The 25,711-nt window shown below is 33.4% G+C and overlaps 2 protein-coding genes across 4 annotated transcripts in view; one reads left to right on the forward strand and one right to left on the reverse strand.

The window, feature by feature from the left end:
• The first annotated feature begins 1,153 nt into the window (after window positions 1-1,153).
• LOC115444147 lies at window positions 1,154-8,905 on the forward strand. Of its 2 annotated transcripts, none has more exons than XM_037436501.1 (6): window positions 1,154-1,451; window positions 5,347-5,422; window positions 6,151-6,282; window positions 7,307-7,380; window positions 7,734-7,841; window positions 8,727-8,905. In XM_037436501.1, the coding sequence occupies exons 2-6, from the start codon at window positions 5,378-5,380 to the stop codon at window positions 8,872-8,874; spliced, it is 507 nt and encodes a 168-aa protein (XP_037292398.1). In that variant the 5' UTR covers window positions 1,154-1,451; window positions 5,347-5,377; the 3' UTR covers window positions 8,875-8,905. The 2 variants fall into 2 exon arrangements, with proteins under 2 accessions (XP_037292398.1, XP_030025668.1); XM_030169808.2 differs by lacking the exon at window positions 1,154-1,451 and adding an exon at window positions 2,638-4,185.
• Window positions 8,906-9,881: 976 nt separating this feature from the next.
• The window catches only part of LOC115444146 (acetylcholine receptor subunit beta-like 2), a 39,675-nt gene continuing 23,845 nt past the window's right edge, over window positions 9,882-25,711 (reverse strand). Inside the window, exon 11 of one of the 2 annotated variants that reach the window (XM_030169804.2) lies at window positions 9,882-10,228. In XM_030169804.2, the coding sequence (XP_030025664.1) occupies window positions 10,010-10,228 (219 nt within the window). In that variant the 3' untranslated portion in view covers window positions 9,882-10,009. The remainder of the gene's footprint in view (window positions 10,229-25,711) is intronic. The other variant, XM_030169806.2, reaches the window with a different exon arrangement.

The following is a 25,711-nucleotide window of genomic DNA, read 5'->3' on the forward strand; positions in this document are numbered from 1 at the left end:
AAAATAAAAACCTTTAAATTAATAGAAAAAAAATAAATCTTATTCCGTTCCCCCTTCGAATGATACTTGTCTCCTATTTGTAATTTAATTTTCTTAGCATAATGTAAAAAGTAGCCATTTAAGATAAGTATCTACCATATACAATTTTCTAACAATTTCTTTTTGAAATGCATTCTAAAAACGTATCATAAAAATATAACCACAATATTTTATGAGAAAAGTGCTTAACATCCTTTAATCTACACCAAAAGGCGAATACCCATACGAAGCCACTCGCTTCCCGCGGGAAATACATCCAAAAATTCATTTTATGATTGCATGGTTTACAAAAATCACACGACGCCGGCCGCGGTCCCGCGTGCTTCTGACGTTACGTCACGAATAGATAAGTAGCTCGCTTATTTACGATGTTAGAGATGGTCTGTGGACCGTTTACAATGTTTATGATGTAAAGAAAAATAAAAAAGTTCGATATTTCCAGTTTAGGACAAACTCACGATCGTGTTTCTAAAAAATGTTGTACATAATCAGTTATATCTATTTCTGATCAACGAAAATCATACTTCTTTTCTTACTTATATTATAAAGTTCTCAGTCCCCTGTTTACCGTGAAGGCTGCAGTCTTCAAAATGTCGGGAGAAAATAATAATATAAAAAACCACGAAAAAAAACAAAAAAGTTTTAGTTCATAACATTATAAATGCGTTTGCGAAAACATTTGTTATTTTTTTTAAAAAAACGCAAAAACAGTTGAACGGATTGAGGTGAAATTTGGCGCATGGATAAACCATGTCCTGGATTAGTGCCTTACTTTTTATTTACAATGTTTTTAAGTAAATAACTCTAGCGTCATATAAATGGTGCTATAGTGATTGGGTACTTTTGAAGCGATAAGGATTTTTCACATGGGTGAACGACAAATTCCTACTATGTCACAAATTTAAACCAATTCATTATATAAGATACAGAATGATTAATCATAATAAAACAACATAAAGACAATATTAAACCAACAAATCCCCGCATTAAAACATATGCTAAAACAAATAGCACACACACACCTCTCTACCCCTGAACACACACATACATAATCAGACACATATACGTAATAACACACACGGCAAAATAATCTCCATTAGTGCGTCAACACATGTAAATACTCCTCAATAAGTCGGAGAGGCTTTTGTCACGTAAATTCGGCGATTACATCTGTCAAGGCGACATAAAGCCAATTTGTGAGGCTTCGCAAGATAAATTTCTCCAGTGGAAATGTTTTAGGCGTTTTGCATAATTGGAATTTTCTAGATTATGCTGCACATGTGTATAATCTGTGATACTTACGTCACGGGGAAGGTGCTTGGTCTTGGTTAGTGTTGTGGCAAATTATTTCACAGTTGGATTGTTCAGTAAATAGAAGAAAGAAAGAAAGACTTTATTATTGCACACAAACAGTAAGTATAACGTGCACGTAGTAACAAAAAGAGAACAAAAACATAAAATTAGAAAAATAAATGATACCTATTATGCCAACAATGGGAACTCTCATTCAACTTCTTGCTGCAGTACCAGTCTGATACCGCAGCGCTGATTTTCAATGAGGCGCCCCGGGTGACGTACGGACACTAAATAGGTGTATTACACAAATAAAAATAAAGTATATAAACAATAAATACAAGTGAAACAATTCAGAACAAGTCAGGAATGATCATTCAGAATGTTGCATAATGTATATGCAAATATCAAAAACATTTTTGTTATTTTTCGATATTTACGTACCTAGTGTGTTCTAGCCATGTGCTTCATTGAATTTACGAAACCAGATAGACTGTCGCATACAGAAGATATAAGTGTACTAAAAGAATATTAAATTGTCATCCACCAATGAATTTCTTTTTTGTTATATAAGCGCGGCAAAATGAGCCCAAAGTACGTCTTTTAGGTGAATAAATCAAATGAAGTGAGATCCAGGTGGGTCGCCAGTTGACACAATAATACAACCCAGGGGTAATCATCTCTCGTCAGTCAACATTCTATAGGACTCCACTCCAATTACCATCAGGTGCAGTGAATAAAATTACGGTGTAGATGAGTAAAACCATGCACTTATAATTCCAAAAGAGGCAGTACTTAAAATAATGAGCTCTAACACACGCAGTACCGTGGTCAACAGCATTCACAATTACGTATCGCACGGCCCTTGTCCTAATATAAAAATAAATAATGAAAATGGACGTGGAAACTTTTAATTAAATTAATTCGGTTGCGCTCAGTTTTACGTCAGTTAAATTTTAATTTCAGCTTTGTTGGACCGGACCACGGAATGCAAGAACAGAATTAGTTTTCAAAAATAGATGTATTGGTGTCATTCTAGTTGTGGACGTTGGAAAAGGATTTTCAAGTGGTAATTGGGTTTTAAAATGATTTCGTACGGAATTGCCGTTCATTTTTATTCATTAAAGATCATACATTTCGGCATAATTAATGCAAGTAACGCGATATAAAGCACATGAAATGATTAATACGCGGATTGGCTTATATAGAGTATTAATAATAATATTAGTCTTATATTATATACTGGCCCATTACTGGGCATGGGCTTTATTTCTTTCTGAGAGGGATAGTGCGGATTGGCAGACTTCACATACTCTAAAAATTCTTATAGATAAGTCCTTTAACATACTTACAGGTTTACTCAGGACGTTTTACTTCACCGTTAATTCACAAAGAATACATAACTTTAGAAAAATTAGAGGTGCGTAACTTTGGATTTGAACCTGCGGACATTCGTCTTGACAATCCGTTCCACTACCAAATAGTCTATCGCCGCTATGAGTATACTATTGAAATCAATTTTAGGGAAGAAAAATTTAATAATGTTTACCCATATTTTATCTCTACCATATTTCACTACGACAAAGGCAGAACTGTTCGTTTATATGTAGTATATTCCATTCTAAATTTTGGCTCTGACTTCGCAAGCCCATTGACAATATTAAGTCGGTAACTACCATCAAACATCGATTCACTTACATTTTCACCACAAACTGTAATAATTATCTTAAACTAAACCATTATCGGTACTTGCTAATAAATGTTCTATACTCGTGACTTTCATTATTTTGATGGTCGCTAAATAAATTTTCTAAAAGTTATTCTGACGAAATACGAGGTCACTTTCAATGTGTTCTGGGACAATTATCACCTCAAGTGGTTCATTTCGCTGCTGGCTCATCTGTTGACACTTAGCGGGACTTCTAGTGTTGCTCGTTCGACTGTTTATGGGCCCTCTTTTAGAAGAAAAAAAAAATAGTAGGAACTTATACCATTGTTGAATGAGAAAATTTTAGGTAATTTGAAATATTTTTACTAAGTTCGGAATCATTTAACAGTTTCCTATTTTCCAGTACATCTGTTGATTATAACAAACATGTGGTTAAGTCTTTTAAATTTTAAATAAATTACATACATGCTTTATTATTATTTTTTAACTACATTAATAAAATTATCTCAATGAAAAGTATTAAAATAAACAATAAAAAGGCTTAGATCTGGGTGTTCTTTTTACTTATGTATACATCCTATATCTACGCGTATTTATCTTGTCCAAAGTAATAAATTTACATAAATGTACTAACAGCAGAATTTTATAAGAAACCAAAATTTCGAAAAGTTAAAAAATAATCATATCTTCACACAAAAAAGGGCAAATTTGATTTAATTAGTTTTGGTACAGCGCAATTTTTTATAACCAGGATTTTGTGAAAAACGTTACTGGGTACTTTTCTTTTGAAAAAAAATCTAACCGTATACTTCTATATCCCATAAACCCCCATTCCCCCATTTTGATTAATGTCAAAGTATTACTCGCAATCAATTACTTAACACCAGTCAAAACTAACTAAACTCTGGACCAAACTGAACAATTCCGCTAAATGTAATTGATGATGTACAATCGTAATACTTTTGTACATATCCAAATTTCTACCATTTTCTACCATGTCCAATAAGCGGTGCGCAGTTGTTTAGCGTACGCACGATAATTTATTTCGGAATGCCGCGAAATAGAGAGCAGTTGTCGCCGTGCGTAGTCTATTCAAAAAAGTTGTGACAGTGCTATAGCGTCCGAGTGTTCTAATGTTCTTTTATGTTCTGTGAAAAAATGAAGTGTTTAATTATATTTGCCTTGTAAGTACTATTACCACTTATATATTAAGCTAATCATGGAGGTAAAAAATTAAAACCGCCTTAAAAAACCATTCAAAACCAAAAAATTATTTCACATAACAGGTATATACTGGATACCAATTTTGGAGTCGGTGCCTAATTAAAATTTGTAGTTAAACTAGATAAATATATGAACAAGTATACGGGATTCTTTGGGACCAATCTGGAGGTATATTCTTTCGAATAAATAAAGAAATTTCCAAATCGGTTCATAAATGAGTGAGTTCTGAGGTTACAAACATAAAAAAAAACATTCACGTCGAATTGATATCCTCCTTTGTTTTTTGAAGTCGGTTATAAATAAACTTAATTGCATGAGATAATCACAGTTATAGCAGTACTTAAGTGCATTAAACCGTGAGTCTTAATAAGTGAAAATGGGACAAATAATAATAGAAAGAAATGATGAGTAAAGAATGGATTTTACTTACAATATTTCAGTTTTTAACATTGATTATAATGCATTTTATTTGACCACTATAATAAAGAAGAATACACGTTTTCAAAGAAGTGTTGTTTGCCTTTACAGGATACACGTACTCAAAGACTTATTGTTTCCCTTTACCGTCGCTTTAAGAAATATAGAGTTATTATCAGTTAGCCACTTGTGTTAAGTTGATTAACTAACTGAAGTATGTATGTTACCTATCTAGTTTGCAAAGTCTCGCTTCCATTCTTTTTTAACACTACCGCTATCTTGTAAAGGCTATTTTGTAAAATTAATTCGGTTTCATTCACAACCTTAACAAAATAGTAATTAGTTAAAACGCTGAGTAATAACTTTTATTTGGTATCTCAATATTATTTAGGTACCGTTACTAGTTACGTTTGTAGTCAGTGTAACTACTGGACATAATAAGACTTAACATCTCATATCTCCGAGCGCAGTAACATACCAAAGAATACTTTGTTCTTCAAGGTGTTGGATAATGTTTTATTAAGGACAGTCGTATCGCTTATCATCAGGCGAACTACAAGTTCGTCTTGCCATTTAAAGCCATAAAAAATACCTATATCGAAATCTGCACAGCACTTGAGACGTGAACAAACACTTTATTATCTGTTATGTAATCAATAAATTCTTTCATTCGTTTAATTGTATTTACGTCCAATTGCTTACAGAAGCGTGTTCGCGCATTCCTCAGCAAGTTCCATGCAGAAACGAGCGCTAATATTCCCACCGACAAGTCTTTACGGCGTAAGTACTCTCGTAATAATTAAGGAGACCGCTACAAACAACGGCTTTGACATTTGGCATCATGCAATTTTGATGGGTGTTAATTTTTACAATACGAGCAAGGTAAAGTGACCCTTCTGCTCCTGGTGATAAGGGTCTTGATAGTTTTGACTGATGTGAGATGGTTACCTCTCTTCAATCGACACAAGGATGGTGTCTGTATTCCGTCTAGCATCTTGAATTGTATGTAAACTGTGTTAAAAAGATTGTATGAACTGTTGTTTCAAAAATGAAATCTTAGTATATTGATTTAAATGCAATGTACCTCGAATTTAAGCATTAAGGTTAAGACACAACACCAAACTTAAGATCAAATAGTCTCAGTCCCTAATTCGCACAAATAAGTATATGTGTGGTGACCCGACGAATCAATAGCGAACTCTTGATTGAACACCAATTGGCATAAATAAATATAGAAAGAAAGAAATATTTAATTTTATTTTAATAACATTATATAAAAAAACAAAACAAATAATTAAATAAGAATGAAATTAAAACTTCAGTAATACAATAGAAATAACAAAATAAAAACAAACCAAAACCAAGATCCAGCTAAGCTTAATGCTACAGCGTGAACTGACTCGCAGATTTTCAGCCGAACCCAATACAGATTCCACAGTAATAAATACCGTGTGTATCCTTGAGATTCAATAGCGAACTCTTGAAACTATGAATAATAAATTTTCCAGACATTCTTGGCGATAGCTGTGCCTATTGATATCCCGGACAAAAACGTGTTCGTCTCGTACAACTTCGAGTCGAACTACAGCGTGCTTACTAACATTACAGAGATCGACGAGGTCATCTTCCCCAATCTGCCGGTGAGTACCAAATATACTAGATTTATCATTTGTAGCAGTCTGTTTAAGCATCTCATTGTATTATTAGCTTTTTCTCGCTGCTTCACCCACGTGATGGAGTTTTCCGGGATAAAAGTCCAGCTATGTATTTTCCCAGGATAGAAAATAGCTTATAACCTCCCCAAGGTCTTAAACTATCTCCATACTAAATTTCATAAAAGTCTGTTCATTAGATTTTGAGAAAATCGATAATATAAGACAGGCAGAAAAGGGGACTTTGTTTTATATTATGTATAGACTAATATATAAATATTAGTCCAGGTTTCTATTGACAATACACTCTATTTTTTCTCTATTATATTTAGCCAGTAGCCTAAGTGATATGCAAATAAAACTAAGAAAAATTTGTCTGCAAACCATAACGCAACATATTAAATGATCTATAGATATTACTAAGGAAAATAATGTATATATGTTACTTCTCCAAAGGTTTTTATATAAAATAAACCAGATCTCTTTAAAACGATTTATATATTTAGTACATTAAAGAACAGATTTATGTTTACTTTTAACAACTTATTAAATCCGTACATTGTAATTCCCCCATCATGCGACGGAATTCACTCCCAAAATATATGCGCCAGTTGCGCTTCTGCCTCTCTTGAGGATAAAAAGCGTGAGTATGTACTTTCTAATTGGTGTTTACCAGAAGTCCAAATTGCCTATCTCGGCATATCATGAAAAACCCTCCCGAACCAGTCTGTTAGTATCAACATCAGGCTTATGCGGTTCACCGGGCTATATGACAACCGGTTAATTCTGTTCGACCGCAGCCAAAACCGTGGCCAGACAGACTGCGTCCATACGGGCTAAACCACATCCCCAAATATGACATTTATGAAAAAACATATTGAATTGGTTGGCATTTAATTATATTCTATTATTACCTTGTTAATTGTGTGGTATGATTGTGATATTATGGATATGTTACATTTTTGGATGTTATTTTAAGCGAATTTAAATAAAAGCTTTATTGAATTTTCAGATGATTAGTTCCCGCCAAACTCGGAGTATCACAAGAGAACTTGCCTACACCGTTCTTGAAACGAGATTTAAAGAGTAAGTGATTTAAAATTACTTTTAAGAATTACTATCACAAATAAACACAATGCAATCGCGCAAATACTTCAAATATTCAAAGTTAATTCGTAATTTTTAATACGTATTGTTTAACACAAAAATTGTTTTTGTTCATCGAACCATCATTTTTAGCTATTGAAACTTTCTATAATCATTTAAATTTAGTTTTTTTCAACTTCAAAATATAGTTTAAACAATACTGGCTACGATACAGGCTTAGCTTAGTGTGAGATGTTTATGGAAAAACCAAATTGTAAATAATAAAGAAGAATAAATAAATACATATATCTTCTCTAATACATAACTCACCCAAACTTCATTGAATATTTCAGGCATGGTATGAACGGACGGGAGTGCATGCTACGAAACATTTGCGAGGCAGCCGAGACCCCTCTACACCACAACGGCCTCCTGGGACACATAATGCATGTCGTGTTCACGTATGTATGACTTATGACACTAAGGGCTTGGATAAGGAATTTAAAGAAGCTTCTAGAATCCTGGCCAATTTTCAGCTCAGTATTGTGAAAAAATAAATGTTATTTCTACACTTTACATTTGGTTTGCAAGCGGACTTAATGCTATAGGGATTCTTTACCAGTCATCCTGATTAGGTCATGTAGATATATAGAAAATTTGGTAAACTTGAAGTGGAAAAACTAAAAAAAATATTACTTATAACGATGGCAAAAATAAAAAGTGCCACAATCGCTATTAATCAGTAGCAAGTAGCAACATCATCCAAAACTTTAAATTACAAATCAGTGTACTTTTAACAACATACAGGGTAATTTTGACATGGCGTTTCAATAAAAAAAAACCACTGTAAATCAAATGGCATCCGATAAAGTATCGATTGATGAGAGATAATTGGCCCTCGCAAGTTGGCAGAATTATATATATGCGGATATGCACAGGGTGATCCCAGAACGCAACACACTAACGTGTATCACTGAGGCGGGTTTTACACCTAGTATAAATAGATAGTATACATGTTTTTACATAGTCTAACCCCCTTATTAATAGTCGTTATTTATCTAAGTTATTTAGACCTACCCCCTTATTCATAGACGTGTGTAATCTAAGGACGGACACATTGCTGTGATAACAAGTCTGTTTTTCAGGTTCGTTTATCTGACAGCCAACTAGATTAAAGTTGTATTTCAATATTAGCCAATCACAACGGCTCTATGTCTACGCACTACAAAGGCTGCCATGCCGTCAGCACTGAGAAACAGACTTGTTATCACAGCAATGCTCCGTCCTTAGATAAATAACGTCTATGAATAAAGAGGCAAGGGTATACCGTGTGGTCTTCCTTTCAGTCCCTCAGCATCCCGCGAGGAGGGCCTGGACGACGACTACTACGAGGCCGAAGCTGACGGGCAGAAGGGAGACTGCGACAAATACCTAGACGACTGCCCCTTCAGCCTGTTCGACATCATCACTAGACTTGTCGAGATACGGCATTAATGACGATTGCAAATATACGACTTTAATGACATAAGACTTTTTATTGATCCAGGAAGCACTTCCGCCTGGCCTATTCCCATTATTTTCATATTTTGGTTAACACAGATACTCGTAATATTATAATGCCAGGCCTGTATATACTAGCCCAGTTGGGCCAGGATCTGATCTGTTACTGAGAGGGTTTAGGCCAGTGTTTCCCAACCTTTTTTAAGCCATGCCCCATCTTAACATTTCTAAATTTTTTATGACCTCATACATAATTTTTAACCTTTAAAAACTTTCTGTTCCCTTAAAAAATATAAATGATAAATTTTAGGAAGAAATCACTATGAAATTGCTATCAAAACATCGTAAGTAAAATTTCAAAACCAAATATTTTGTTTAAATTGCCCCCTTTAACTATCGAATTGCCCCACTGTGGGGCGTGTGCCCCACGTTGGGACGTATTTTTTATATTTGTTACCTCAGAACTAAGTCAATTATTAGCCGATTTGAAAGATTTTTTGTTATTTTAAAAAATATTCTTCCAGATTGCTCTCATAGTTTGGTTTTTAAACCGAAATAGCTAAAACAAATGTATCAAAACAAATGAAATTGTGATAATTTTTGTTATTATAATTATAACTAGATTATAACTTACAGATTATTTATTTTGTTACTCAATTTTTTTAAGTTTTCATTGAAACAAAACGATAAATTGCAATATTTTATTTGAAAATTTCAACCTACATTAATACAATATTATAAAATCCGTTTAAAACTTAAACTTCACAGCCGTAACATGAAATTTCTACTAAGACTTATTTTAAAATACAGCGTTCAAATAATTCTTGGCACTAATTATAAGTTCATTAAATCTACAATTTGTGCAATATTTTGTAACTGCGTTTGATTATATTTATTATAATTAGATTATTTCTAAATTAATTGTAGCCATGCCATAAAATTCGTTACAAATATGTTTAAAAGTTCTACTTTATATTCTTAATTATACATTATTTATCTACAACAAAATGAACAAATAAAACAATTTCATATAATTTTAAACTCATACATTCAAACATTAAATTTAAATTAGGAAGCCCATTTAACAAAATCTGTATAAATCTTCAATCGAAATGATCATCATAAATATTTAACTAATAATACCAATAGTTTCAATGTCTTTCGGGTAGAAGAAGTTGTTCTTCTTCATTGGAATGGATGATATCTGCTGATCTACAGGCACCCTGGTGTCGTAGAGGGACGGAGACTGGAAGATGATCCCAAATGTTCCCACGAAGCAGGCGATAGTAAACAACCAGAGGAAGAAACGGTCCAGTACCATAGACATGAACTTCCAGTCTTCAACGACCTGGGGACAAAGAACAATGGTTTAAATATAGAAAATAATAAATAAGCACATACATAGTGTGTGCATACTACCTACAAAGTTTAGCAGTTCCTGAGATTAGTGCATTGAAACAAACAAACTTCGGTTTTGTATAATATTTAGATACCCCATAAATTGCATAAAATATCCATAACCAAAACTCTACTTTCCCCCTGCTGAAGGAGTCCTTTTTCGCACTTAGGCCGTAGTAGTTCGGGTCGTTATGTGTGACTTTCCCCCTGTTACAGAAGAATAAACGTATACACATCAAAGTCTATTTCCAATTTCCAAATAGTTATCTTTGGCTAATCCATCACGTCTTCTCAATGTAACCTTACTTGAAAGTTAAACAGCCATATCCATTGAAAACAAATAAGTAATACGAAGCGAACTCATTTCCAATTAGGCACTCCCCCTCGAATCTCGTCTTCCAATTATAATTTAAAAGTTTCACAAAGTAAATCGCGTCAAGTTATACTAAAGAGGCAATTTTATAACAACAAATGTCGTTGGCTTATTTTCAAAAGAGGCTCAGTTTAATTGAACCCCTTGTGAGTGCCATAAAAGTTTGCGAGCGCATTTTTATGGTTCGGTGTGCGGAGTTTGATTTTCTATGTGTAGTATATTTTAATAAAAAATGTCAGTCGGTTCTTCACTTCTAAGGTTAGCATAAATCGTAAAAGAAATGGCAAATGTAGTAGCTGTTTTTAAAACGATTATGTGCCTGATCTCAATATATTCTGAAGGATCTAATACATCAAAGAGAAAATGAAACGTACAATACAAATAAATAATTTAATGTCTATCATAATATTAAAGCAATATCTTTTTATAATATGATTGAATTTACTCGCGGTTTCGCGTGATAGTTTTTCTCGGATAAGAGTTTCGCTTTTCTGGTACAAAAAGTAGCCCATGTCCCGCTTAAGGTCTCAAAACTATCTCCATACCAAATCTCATCGACATCCATTCTGTATTTTTTTATTTTATCTTTTTGACTTTGTTTTATATAGTATAATAGTATATTATATTCTAAATTAATTCTTATAGTATCATATTCAGGACCTAACCATCACAAAACACAGCGTTGTCTTTTTATTCTATTACTTTCCACGTCTAAGAGGTCTGTAGAAGGAATAATGCGCAAAGTGTATCAAGGGACAATTTCCCTTTTGAGATTAAACGCTCCGTAATATGTCAAGTATAAGGCTTTAAATCATTCATTACATACAGCTGTGGAATTTCCGGCTGAAAATAGAACAATGTTTCTGAGGTGGGTGTCTGAAGAATTTATAATGGCATATTTAATTCTCCATTTACAAAAACGAGGTCTAATGTTAAATAAATAAGGTTTATATTAGAAAGAGCAATGGAAAGGAAATATATATCCAATAAGAGTGTTAATAGGTTTTTAATTTAACGGACGGATTTGCAGTAGCCCATCACGACAGCAGGAGCAATAGTGTCAGCAATTAGCGGCCTAAAAATCTCAAACGTTTATTTCGTACTATCTCAAAAATGGACCCATCAGAACAATCTTGACATGCTTAGAAATAAGTTATTTTGATTGGTCTCGGAAACGGATTGAAGGTTGAGATTGCGATTTTTATTGAAAAGGCTATTCGATGCTGCTTGTCAGTGTTTCAGATCCTGTTCAGCCAATTTTGTTTAAAAAACAAAACGTACCTACGATTAGAATTGTGATCGATGTGCCGCCAAAATAACGTGTTGCATAAAGAATAAGGGACCCCTGTTATATTTAATAACTTTATGTTACTGGCCTATTGATTTTTTTTTTGGTATATGTTACTCCAAAATCTAGAAATGAAATTTAGATCGTAACTCGTAGGTAGGCAAAGGCTTGGCTGTGCCTTTTGCATTGCAAAGTCCATGGTCAACGGATGCTGCTTACTATCTGGCAGACCGCTTGCTCATTTGCCTACTAAGACAATAAAAAAAAACTCAACATATCCAATGAGTTTTAAAATTCTATAACTAGCAGCAACACGTGTTCCTTAACTATGTTTCTGAACATATCACTCTACAAACTACATAATACTAAATTTACATACAATAAGAACTTAAATATATTGAATATATTAACAATAATCCAGCACTTAACTCACAGCACGCTCGCTCTCATCAACAACTTAATCTTTCGCACGAACAGACCCGCTGAATATTCCACACGTCGGTATATTTTTCACCCTATTCGGGCCGCAACGTGCATCGAAATTCAATTTAAAACCAACCATGCCTCCACGAGTGCAGTTCAAATGGCTAGAAGTGCAGTTACTGCGGATTTGGTAGAAAAAAACTAGTAAGGCCTGCGCAGAACGGTTCTGTAAGAATGCTTTGGTGATATGTAATCCGTCAGGGGTATCCAAGTGGCGAATTTTACACCGCGTTCGATTTGATATTGAGTACGTCAACTGTACGAATATAGAAGTTATTGAATATTTGAGGATTGAATTTTAATTCCTTATATAGTATAGCTATTAGTATTAATTTTTTTTTTTGATAATACTTAGGTAATAAAAAAATTGCGTGGCAATATTACTATAAAGATGATACATCAGTACTCTTAAGAAGGAAGAGTAAAAGCAATACGATATATATGGTTAAGCTAATTAATAAAATAGTTAATAAGACCAAATACGCATTGGTAGTCTTCGCATATCTCCTAATTTTCTGAACTACGTGGGCATTTCATCATAATATTTTCCTTCACCGTTAAAATAAGCGATAATTTGATATAAATGCTCGTGAATAAATTATAACACAAGTGCAACAGTTTTATTCCCCTCATCCCTTCCATTCCCACTAACCCTAATTTTAAATATTACAATCATTTAAAACTCAAATGCATCACACACGGTACCCTAAAAGATTTCGTCCCAGTATTCACTTCAATTTGGTACGGAATCGTGTTTATGTTACTCATTTTTTGGGATTGATAGATAATCCTGGCGTGAATGGAGAAGGAGTGTTATCGCTTCGGAGAGGATCGGTCCTCCGCACCCGTCGACCTAATACTGACACTTTTTTATACTGTTTTCCTCAATTCCAAACTCGGTTTTTTCATTAGGCCAATCGTATGTGAATGCGCGGATGAAACTCGTAAAGATAAAATTAAAGTGACGCGAATCAAGATTTTGCATGAAAAGAAACGGTAAGAATTTGAATTTGGAATTACGGAGATTCATATTTCAAATAAAAGTTTTTTAAGATACTGTTACACTCGATGTTTCTAGAAGTTTATAGGTAATTAAAATCCTTAGGTAGGCGACATACCCGTTATCTTGGGGTAAGTAAAAATGTCCCGCGATTATAACAGCACGCTATAAATATTGCTAGTCAAAATATATACCATAACCACTGTTATATCTTGCATGTAATTAATTAATACAGCTATTTTGGATCACGGTTTTTATTAATTGTCTTTATTGACAGCCGTCTAAGAAAATATGTTATATAAATTACCATAGAGTTCTAATGCATTATTATAACACTCTCCCACACTTTAAATGAAAACAAATACATAAAAGAAACATCTTCTAACTAATCAACAAAATTAACAAATTATTTAACTCTCTCCTGCTTTTAAAAAAAACAAAAACTTGAAATAAATAAACTAAAATATTATATAATAAATCAGTAGATATTCTTATTCTAAATCTTGACCTCATTCAAGAAGTTGGTTGGCATGTCGTTTCCATTGCAACCCATCCACTTCTACAATTTAAGTTACACCTGGTACTAAAATCTGACAAATTTTACCTAACGACCATTTCTTTTTATTTTTTTCTAAAATATTTTACCATTACTTTCTTTCCAACTGAAAAACTTTAAAATTATCTTTACTATTTATTATTGATATAATTTGTTCGCAGTAAATTTTGTCATTTACTGGATTAGGTCTTAGCAGTGAAAAGCGACATCTCAACTCTCTTCCTAACATTAATTTTGCTGGGCTTTGGCCTGTGGTTTTGTAAACTGTACTTCTATAATCAAAAAGAAACAAATTACAAACAAATTCTAGTTTTTTCTCACTTTCTACAATTTTTATAACATGTGACTTAAAGGATTCTACAAATCGTTCTGCCAATCCATTTGTGGCCGGGTAGTACACATTGAGGTGAAAATCAGTTTGACTCCCACTATTTTACAAAAAGATCGAAATTCTTCACTAGTCCACGTAGGACCATTGTCTGTGACCAGATGTAAAGGGTACCCATAATGAACAAAAATGTTTTTAAATACTTCAATAGTTTTTTGTGCAGTAATATTACTCATAAGAACGGCCTCTGGCCTCTTAGAATAGGCATCAGTTACTACCAAAGATATTTTTGAATACAAAGGGCCCAAAAAATCAGCATGTAACCTATGCCATACTCCTGGTGGCTGGGTCCAAACTGTTAACTTTGTTTTTTCTGGGTTTCTATGATTTTGTAGATAAACATTACCATTTTTTGTTTTATCTATATACACTATGATGTCTAAACCATTGAACTTTTGTGTTGTTAATCTTTGGAAGGAGCCAGGACCGGTACTTACACCAAAAGGTAAGAATAAGTATTTGTATACACCCTCTTCTGTAACTATTGTGACAAGCTTTTGAGATTTTTTATCCAATGGAGCTTGTAAATAAGCCTCTTGGAGATCTAATTCACAAAAGTATTTGTTACCTTGCATTTTCATTAATATATTATTAATTGTTGGTAATGGATAGTGATCAATCTGCTGCAAATACTTATTTATTGTTATTCTAAAATCACCACACAAGCGAACTGTACCATCTGGTTTTAGAACTGGTACAACTGGAGTACCCCATTCCGCGTACTCCACTGGTTCAATACGTTTATTCACAACCAATCTATTGATTTCATCCTTGACTTTACCTTTTAATGTAAATGGAACAGTTCTGACAGGCACAAATATTGGTTTTACATTCGGTGCTATAGATAAGTGTATTGGGTCCCCCTTAAAATTACCCAAACCTTGTTCAGATAAAGTAGAATACTCACTTTTTAAATCCTTAATTAACTCACTTTTAGAAATCTCATTAAAAACTTTTTGCTCAAATCTTGGTGGCCATAATTGTAATAAGGAAAGCCAATCTTTGCCTATTATTTTGGGCAAGCCATCCTTTACCACAAACAATCTTTGATTATTCACTTTGACAGATTTATACTTTAAGTTTAAGTTTTCAAGCACCCCCAATGGAGTTGAAGCAGACTGATCAAAATTAGTGAATATTACATTACGATGTTTGATTTCGAAATCCGGAAAATATTTATGTTTATCAGCTAAAGTAATAGTGCTTACGTCTGCTCCTGTGTCAACCTCAAACTCAATGATTTTCCCATTTACACTAATTTGCAATAAGGCAGGTGGAATTTTTTCTTTATCACTAAAATAAAAAATATCAAATATTTCTGGTTCTGATTCTACCTTTTCATTAATGTCGTCCTCTGAACTTGTTCTTTCTACTACATTAACATTCTTTACTTTAAATTTCTTATTTTTATTACATACTTTGAAAATATGTCCTCTAATACCGCATTCACTACAAAATTTTTCCCGGAGTGAACATTGTGCTTTTATGTGTCCATTTTTCCCACAGCAGAAACATGACAAACTTTGTTTATTCATTGGTGTTATACTTGAACGATAGGTAGTGTTCCTGTTCCTATTGAAGTTTTTTCCTTGCAATTGAAACATTTGTGTTTCTTCCTTTTCTTTATCCTGGTTGAAGGCTAGTTTATAAGCTGTCTCTGCTGTTTTTCCAATGGTAGTCAGGCTGACCAAGGATTGGTCGGCTTGCTTCAATAATTCAAATTTTACTGAATCATAATATGCACCATTTAGTAAGTCTTTTCTTTTTATTTCATCATCTAAAATCTTAAAATTACAGTTTTTCGACAACTTTTTAGTTCTGTTATATATTGTTCAATTGTTTCATTAGGTTTTTGACATCGTTTTCGAAATTCTGCTTGATGCAGGGCATAGTTTTTTACAGGATGATAATATGTTTTCAGTTTTTCACATATATTTTCATATGTTTCATTTACTGGTGATGTCGGCGTGCACAACGTTATTAACAAATCATAAACTTTCGTGCTTAATTTTGTTATAAGTAATGGCACTCTTTTTTCTTTCGTTATATCGTTTAATAGAAGGAAACATTCAAATTGTTGTTGATATGCATTCCAATTTTCACCAGTAAATATCTCTAAACTTGTGATAAAATTCATGTTTATACTTGACGAACAGCTTTCTGAATAAATTTTGTCAATATATTCACGTAAGTATTTTCTAATGTCTTGGATGGAATGCTTGTCCGAAAATAAAGGTTTCTTTGTTAAATTGTTAGCAATTATTATAAGTTCTTCTTTAGTTTTCTCTTGTATCCATCATTTTTTCCTTTTTTAATTAAATCGTGAATACAATCCATTCATGTAATGGCACATGGATCACTATAGTAATGGCAACTATTTTTATTTAAATATTATTATTATAATAATAACTCTCTTTATTCTTTTATTGCAGTTCGTTTCGCCCTCGTCGCCAAATGTTATATCTTGCATGTAATTAATTAATACAGCTATTTTGGATCACGGTTTTTATTAATTGTCTTTATTGACAGACGTCTAAGAAAATATGTTATATAAATTACCATAGAGTTCTAATGCATTATTATAACAACCACCATCAGTGATTGTCGAATTATAATTATTTGTAATGGGAAATCTTCAATGAAACAAAAATACAGAAAACATTTAAAAACAGGCAAGACAAACAAATCTACGTAACAACCCACGCCCGTGTACCCAGACGAACAATTTCAAATTCCACTCGCACGACGCGACATTTTTACCGATGTTACATAGCTTGCTTACTTATCTCGTCGGCCATGCCTCACGTGACAACATAAACTCGCAATGTGTATGGAACTGCACGTTTCCATTGTTCAAACAATTTCGTAGTCTTGAGAATGTTCGTAAGGCGCGGTAGAAAAATTTGTTTACAGAATTTCGTTCTTGGAATTTTCATACGTTGTTTTTGAAATTTGTGTCATTGATCTGATATTATTTTTGGGTTGATATAACGTTGAATAATAAAAAATAGGTGAGATATTGTCTGGTAAATTACTGTGCATTTTTATTATAACACGATAAATTCCAAATGTGATACGTACAAGGAATAGTATAATCTTTAAAGTAGACTATATTAAATGTATGAAACAAATAAGTATATCAAAAAACTTGAATTGATTTATTCTGTACAATTGCAATGTCTGTTATAGTACCATGTTTAGTTAAATAAAAGAATATACTGTAAGTAAATGTTGATACAAATGCAAAAAAAACATATACCTAGTTGTACATAGCAAATCAAACGCCAACGAAAGATGTGTCATCTCTGCTGTCGCTAAAATTACCTTCCTTTTTTATTCTGGTTTAATGGCCTTTGTGGCATATGCGATTAAGTCGTCCTAGTGAAATGAAACAGAGACCATTCCCTTCCTAAAAAGACTCATTAAAATAAAACTGTATTACGGATTATATAATTGTAAAATGTAGGTAGAAAACTTTGACTTTTCGAACGACCAACACATCGGTCCCCCCCGTGACCATAAAGGCTACACCCTTGAAGCATCTCAATGTTTGCCGGCAAACATGACAGATACATTGACATTTACGTGTGTCACGGGAATATAACCTTATATACTACACAATAAGGTTATTTTTCTGTGACACGCGTAATGTCAATGTAGCTGTCATGTTTGCCGGCAAACATTCAGATGCTTTAAGTGGGCTACAGTCTACGAAACATCAGAAGAAAACAATAATATAAATAACCGCGATAATATCCGTAAATAGTTTTATCTAACAGTTGCATCCATAAAATAGTTTTATTTAAATTTCGAACGTTCGCGTAAACATAAGAAACCATTAAGCCTCAGCTTAACAGGTTTTAATAAGCCAATTTCATACGTCAATTTCTCGTACCTACAAATTACCATGGACATGGTCAACAAAAGACCGCCCACAAACCTAACGTTGTGTACCCAGGGGTTCAAGGATAGGAAACCTGTTTACATTCAACCTCACGGGATATGCTCCCACAATGCTTTGAAATATTGACTGTAAATTTAACGATAAAATGCAATAACCAGTACAACGGTCTACGTTGCAAAGTATGTTTGACGACATGACTATCGTTTATCATTGTCCGCAAATAAACATGTATGTGTTGCAATATAAAACAGATTATTAAAAAGATTTCAAAACACATCACGTTATTATTACCAGCTATTGAGTAACCTCACGCGCTGATATCGACTCTTCTTATTTCCTATAATAGTAAGTTTTTATGTACGGTGTTTAAGTACTAAGAACATAGCAATTATATTCTTTAAAACATCAATAAAAATACGTAAGGTCCCTAGACACAGCATAAGTAAAATCTATCCACATAACTTAATATTTCAGAACATCAATACATCAAACTCCCTCGTATCATATTCTAATAAAAACATCACGAAGTGCCCAACTGAATAAGGAACACGACCTAACAACCTCTACACGTTTATATCGAATTAATACAATTTTAACTTTATAAAGTGTCGTTTAATGACACATTCATCTTATTCAATTCAAGGTGTTTGCGAAGTACTCAGCGTATGTTAAAAGCCGGGAATGTCTTTTAAAAGTCAGTTTGCTGAAGTTAAACGGGTTTTTACGTCCGTTTGATTTCTATAGCGAGGGTTAAGGGCGACGTGCTCTGAATGGAATGACGGATAATGCCTCAAACGGCTTCAAATTGAAGTATATATGTTATTTATTCACACGTCAAACGTGAAATCAAACAAATAGGCACAGGACTCGAGTGACGAAAGTACTTCTCAAAATGTTTATTTAGAATTTTAAATGAATATTCGCGAAGTAAGCGTGAGTGTGGCGTTGTTGATAATTTCTATTACATTAAAGTAATGCATTTGTAGCGGCGTAAAGGTAGACACCGCTGTAGAGGAACAGATGGTTGCGTTCCTCTATGGAAGGGAAAGATTTCCAGTCAGGCAGATGTTGCGCCTGACCGGCCGCGGCCCCTCCGACGGTTCCTATTCGGAGATGGTATATATGCAACGCGTCGCTCAAATTGTGCAAGCGTGATTCAGGATCGACGTCGCCATCTATCGTGATTGCTGTGTGATATCACTGTAGTTGCGTCACTGCATCGATCCTCTTGCAGTTCCGGCGATGTTGACAAGATGGCGGTGTATGCATCGATTGTACCGCCACACATTAATATCTAAAACAGATTCTAAGTCCAGGAAAATTGAGGTAAATAAATGAAAACGAAGATTAAACATTATAGAATCATCAGACAAAGAAGGCACAATCAGTTTGCAAATTATAATAATAAATACAATATCAATATCCTATAAAAGTCAGAAGGATGCCGTGTTTTCAAAAGTAATCGAATTATTCAACTAATTCTAATTATTTTGGAATATTGTATCCTAACATTACAGTTATTTAAACATAAATTAATAAATTGAAAACCCCTCATTAAACCATAAATACCTCATTAAACTTGAGAACTAAAAAGTAGTAATACTAAACTTTATTAATGGACGTTAACATACCTTAAATAAAAAAGCCGTTTCACTTAACATTCAGTTGGTATGCACGTGGCAGAGGCAGGCGGTAAATGCGAGCGTCCAGATGGCACGCCAAACGCAGTGAAGAAACATTTTACGCTAGCAACGCCAGTGAATAATAAACAGACAATTTGCCAATGATATTCAAGAGTGTAGATTTGACATAGTCTGACATATCTAACGAATAAAGGCTGAGAAAGTGTTCTGGACGTACACATACATATGTGACGTGACACTGACATGTCATGTGAAAGAGATGACGTGTTTAAACCAGAAAGAACAAAGAAGACAGGCAGTTTTTTTCATTTACATTTAGTAAATTTAATCGTCCCAAATATAATAATTGTTGATTTACAGATTGTGTGTGCTAATAGATTCATATAAAAAATGGTAAAATTGTATTATTTGTCATCTGAGATCAATCTTAAGATGGCTGTTATCCAGGAAATCTTATTTTTTTAACGCATAACCAACTCCATGTCATAACCAAAATATCTCATTCGAATTCACATCAAAACCACTTATGAGAAAATCTTGTTTCAAAATCCCGGAGAATCCAGACAGAATTACTGTCTGATTAACTAACTCAACCAATCAACAATCAATTATAATAACCTCATAATGACATTATGAGCAAATAGTTCAAATAACATTAAGCGAAAGCTAAACAACAATTCTCCCAAATAAATTAGGGGCGTCCATTTATCAAGTTCTAGAAATAAGGAGCATGATAATTAGATAAATTCAACCTTAGGTAATTATTTACGTGTAGCTGTTTATCCATTTAATATTTTAGTAAGAATATGAAGCAAATTTACCAATTAAGTTTGGTTTTATCTTAGAAAATTTAGCTTAAAGATACTTGGGTGTAATTTGCGTAGATTTTGTGAAATTACTAACGTTTTAAGCTAATTAACGATAAAATGTTGAGTATTTTGTTATTAAAATTTAAATAATATCTGGATAGAATTATAATAATTTCTAGAAACAGCAACAACGATGGACTTGCGGGAATGGAACAAACTACCGAAACTAAGGTCTCGGCTGTTGTAGCAAGGCATCTATGAGTATCCGAAGCCACGTTTAAATTATTTTACTACTACTACCATCGATTGTTTAACGGCGAAAGAAAGAAGAGACACCCTCCATATGGAGAACACTCCTTTATGGAGTAAATAGTAGGAATAAGAAATCGCCGTCACCGGCGATCGACGCCAGCTGACCAGAATAGGGAACGAAAGGCCAATAACTCACGTTAGGAAACAGCAGTATTAAGACAATTCTATATTAAAATACCAATAGTTTGCTTGAATTAACTTGCACCTATGTTTCTTGTGAAGCTACTTGTTTAATTACTACAACTTAACTATCTTAACTCGTATGTTATATCTATCTTAACTCATCATTCGAAAAGATTCATACTTCATTAAAGATTCTTACTCGTAACAATTACCCCTCCTTCGAAAAGATTCAAACTTCATTGAAGGTAAAAGTTGCCAACTATCCCACATGAGAAACATTAACAATACCTATCGCAGAAATAAGATTAATCTTAGAACAAAAATGGATCGGAGGCCGCAATCCGCCGAGATGGTTGTAAAATTTATTCGGCCTAGGGGCGCTATTTATATGGTCGTTACAAAAATGAAGTTCGGTTATCTTGGAGACGTAGAAACGTGTTTGGAATAACAATTGGCCGTTGTCAGTGGGGGTACGAATGTTTTAGAATACACGCCTCGGCTGCTAACAAGACGTCGGATTCTGTCCGAGTTTGATTCTTTACGGGTTTATTTTGATATGTGCTCGCTTTCATCTTTTAGAAAAATGGTTGTTTTTAGGATTTGTTTTGTGTTTACAACTGTTTTGATCCCACTACAAATTAGTTTCAGCGCAACTCTTTTTCATGCTTGCTATAAATATGAGTTAGCTTCGTCTATACATTCGACCGTCTGCCTAACTAAACATTCCACTGGACGATAGAACGCCATGCAATTCTTAAATTTTTTTGTATTTACAAATCCAACCCAAATTAAAACCTCGACCTTCCAACTGCTACCACTAACTGATAGCGATAGAAAACATTTGATGAAGAATTAAAACGTGGTAATAGAGAAAAACTAATATCAGAGTCTTTCTTAGAGCAACAGAAGCCAAAACATATTTTTTTTATTATTCTTGTCTATTTGTATGTTTGTAGACGCATCACGCTAAAACTACTTCATGGAGTTGAATTAAATTTTAACGAATATGAATTTATCTATCGAGGGGTTAATCTTGAAATATAAACTCCATCAAATCCCGGTAAAATAGAATTTTCCCGGAAAACCTTTTTCACGCAAGTGCTACTGCGAGCGAAAGCTAGTACATACAAATCTAATCAGCAAGCATCGAAGGTAAATCATAAAGGTATACGTAACTACGATAGCTCGGATAAGACACCACTGGGATAGTAAAATGCAGTCCAAATGCAGTATCTAAGTTTGTTAAATCGTTTGGAATTCATTGCGGGCACAGAAGCTACTTCGTTTAGAGTTCATCCCGAGGGACGTATTGGAGATTGCGGTAACTCCTCAGAGACAGGCACCACGGCAACTAGACGAATGGAAAAGGTAGTTAAGATGGAATGGCAAAGGGAGATAGTACAGTAAGTACGGTATTGTATTAGAGATATAGTTCAGCTTTTGTGGTAGTACGTGAGTAGTCAATATTTGGAAACAAGAGGAAAATGAATCTGGGTTTGCTACTTTACCAATAAACTTGATCAACAAATCTTAGTGCAAACTGCAAAGTTAAAACAAAAATTCTAACTTAGTTTCTACCTTAAGATAAATAAATGTAAAAAATGTGTCCTATTTAAGCATCAACGAGCAAATGTAAGGTTTGGATCCCAAATCTATTTACTCTAGATCCTTTCATAAAATTCGAGAAAACGTAAAATAATATTCAAGTTTATACACTTGAATAAATTTATTTATAAACTGATATTTCACTAAAACCAAAACATATACAAAGAAGAAAGTAGCAGTAAGTGCTTCCATACCTTTCATAACATGGCTTTAAAAAAATAACTTTTAATAACATTTTAGACAGTACACATAAAAATCGGGAATATGAGAAAAATAAACAATATATGACTAAAAGTAAACAAAACAAAAGAAACTCAATCCGAAGACAATACCCTTAGGACTAAAATCGATAACAATTTAAATGTGCTGATTTCTTCGATCGTAACGCGTAATGAAACGTAATTAGATTTATCCCCGCCGCAGCGGATAATCCGTGCAAAACGACATTTACAGAAACAAGTTCCAACGGATCAGAGCCATTACGATAATCGATTACGATTTAAATTGTTAATGCGGTACGTGATTGGGAAGACATCAGACTAGCAGATGTTCAAATCTTGAAAGATTTGTATAACGTTGTTTCCGTATTGATTGTGATTTTTCCTTCCTAACCAAATTTTACACACGAAGGCAAATCTCAACAAGTACATGAGTGATTGCGCAATACACAGGTGCACTCTCTGTTCCTTCACTCTCATAGTTCGACCACAATCCAATGTGACCGAAGAGAGATCAACGCATTTACATTGTTTTCGACGCACGGGGGTATCACACCACCAACTCCCTGACTCCGAGCTGTAACTGAATAATTTTTAAAATGGAAAAACTTAGTGTTTCCTGGTTATGTATTTCGCGGTGGACAACAGCTTGGGTAAATACTTATTAGTGGGCTCTGGTTCGTCTGCTTTCAAAGGCATGAAAAAGAATACTAATCAATGTACGTATTTTGGATACTCATTCTTTTCTTCAAACAACGATAGGAAGATAAAAAGTGTGGCGTGTAATATTGTGTACCTAATCTTATTAATGGTTCTCAACATTGTAAGAAACAATCAGGAAAAATCAAAACCGTCAATAATCTAAAGCTTAAATAATGCTAATTATCAAAACGCATTCAAGTTTATTAAAGATCACAATCATATTACCTTCTAATAAACTAAGAAAGAAAGCACCGAAATACGGACAAAAAGAAATTATTTCTTCACCAACTCAACATTTGCCATTATCAGATCGGCACCTCCGAAATCATTTGGTAATCCACACTCGCTCATCTGATTCCCCGCGGGACGATTCTTTCGGCGACACACGCCCCGACTCCATTACTGGTATTAATCTATTTAATGATCACCGAATTAGGTACGATTCACGCAACGGGAAAGATTAACGTGTATTTTTTTGATCAATTTTGTTTCGGGTAGTGTTATCGAATAGGCAAGGTGTATGAATATATTCTTAATTGATGGGAAGAGTTGATGAAGCTAAAGCCTATTTATTCTACTCCTGTTCAACATAAACGCATAGTAAAATAATTATTTTCTAATTTACATAACGTAATTTTTATATTATAGTTTTAAAATTGTTAATATTATCACTCATTTTAATAACTGTTTTTCCAAAATTTCAATGGATGCCGTGGCAACTAACGGTAATGCCAAATATATTTAGAAGTTTGTAAAGTTTAATGCAATTACAACTGTTTGTCCGTAAACAATTCAGAAATAGAAATACCTTAGAGAACGTATGTTTTTTTTTATTATACATATTATAAAGTCTCTGACGTGGACAGAGATCTTACATTATTTAACATTCTTAGTATAATTAATATAATATTATATAGTACAATATTTCTCTTTGATAGCGCTTTAAAAAAAACGAATTTGTTATATAATACTTGAGTTGGAATTAAAGAAATTCTCGGTACAAATTCCTTCCTTGAAAATTTTTAAGAGTGGGTTACTCCATTACTCCTGGCGATATATATATATAAATGAATCTCTATTTCCCTTGGTCATCGCATCACGCGTGAACGGCTGGATTGATTTCACAATTATTTTTTTTTGGTTGTCTTTGTTATCGTCCGGAGAAGGTTCTTATAAAATAAAAAATCCAAAAAAATTTGCGGAAAATTAGAAAATTTAAGAAAAGTTTACGAAAATACAAATTTTATATAACTGTCAGCGATTGACAGAATGCGCGCTGCAAATTTACAGTTAAGACGGGACAACGTCTGTCGCGTCAGCTAGTACCTTTATTGAAACGAGTAACGTCCATACTTTACATTCAATTATCAGTCATTATCCACCCTTCGAGAAGAAATATTGATAACCGACGTCACCATTAAGTACAATTTACAACAAAATTGTCTTAAAAACTAATTAAGTGGGATTGTAACATCGTGGGTCGACTCCCCTGTTGATGTCTTATTAACATTTTTAAAAAACACCGCATTTTTGTCCTAATTTAAATATTATGAATTTGTTCGAACTCGTGGAATAATGTTATTTTGTTCTGCGGTTCTTTCGTTATTTATGATCTGAAATAATGTTACGGAGAAAATGAAACAATTGTAAGGATTTCAGAAGGCAATATTTTTGCCTTGGGTTAAATAAAAATTGATATTTTTTCTATAGATTTATTTAAGTCGGTCAAAAAGTAGCTTATAATTTATTCAGATTATAATCTATTTGATCGGTAATTTAATCGACATCCGTTCAGCGACTTTTACTTGTAGCAAACTTTCCACTGTCACAAACTTTAACATTATTAATAATTCATCTTACTTGATAATTGAAAGTGATAAATATATCAATTATCATCCGAAATCAAACCATTTATCACATTCCTCTCCGTCTCTAGAGATCATTCGCAACTGACTTGTCACTTCTGATACATTTGTCTATTATTTCAAGTTTTTGTATAGTAATATTTTGTAGACTTGTTGAATGCAAT

The sequence above is a fragment of the Manduca sexta genome, chromosome 8 (assembly GCF_014839805.1).
Source record: "Manduca sexta isolate Smith_Timp_Sample1 chromosome 8, JHU_Msex_v1.0, whole genome shotgun sequence".
NCBI classification, from domain to species: domain Eukaryota; kingdom Metazoa; phylum Arthropoda; class Insecta; order Lepidoptera; family Sphingidae; genus Manduca; species Manduca sexta.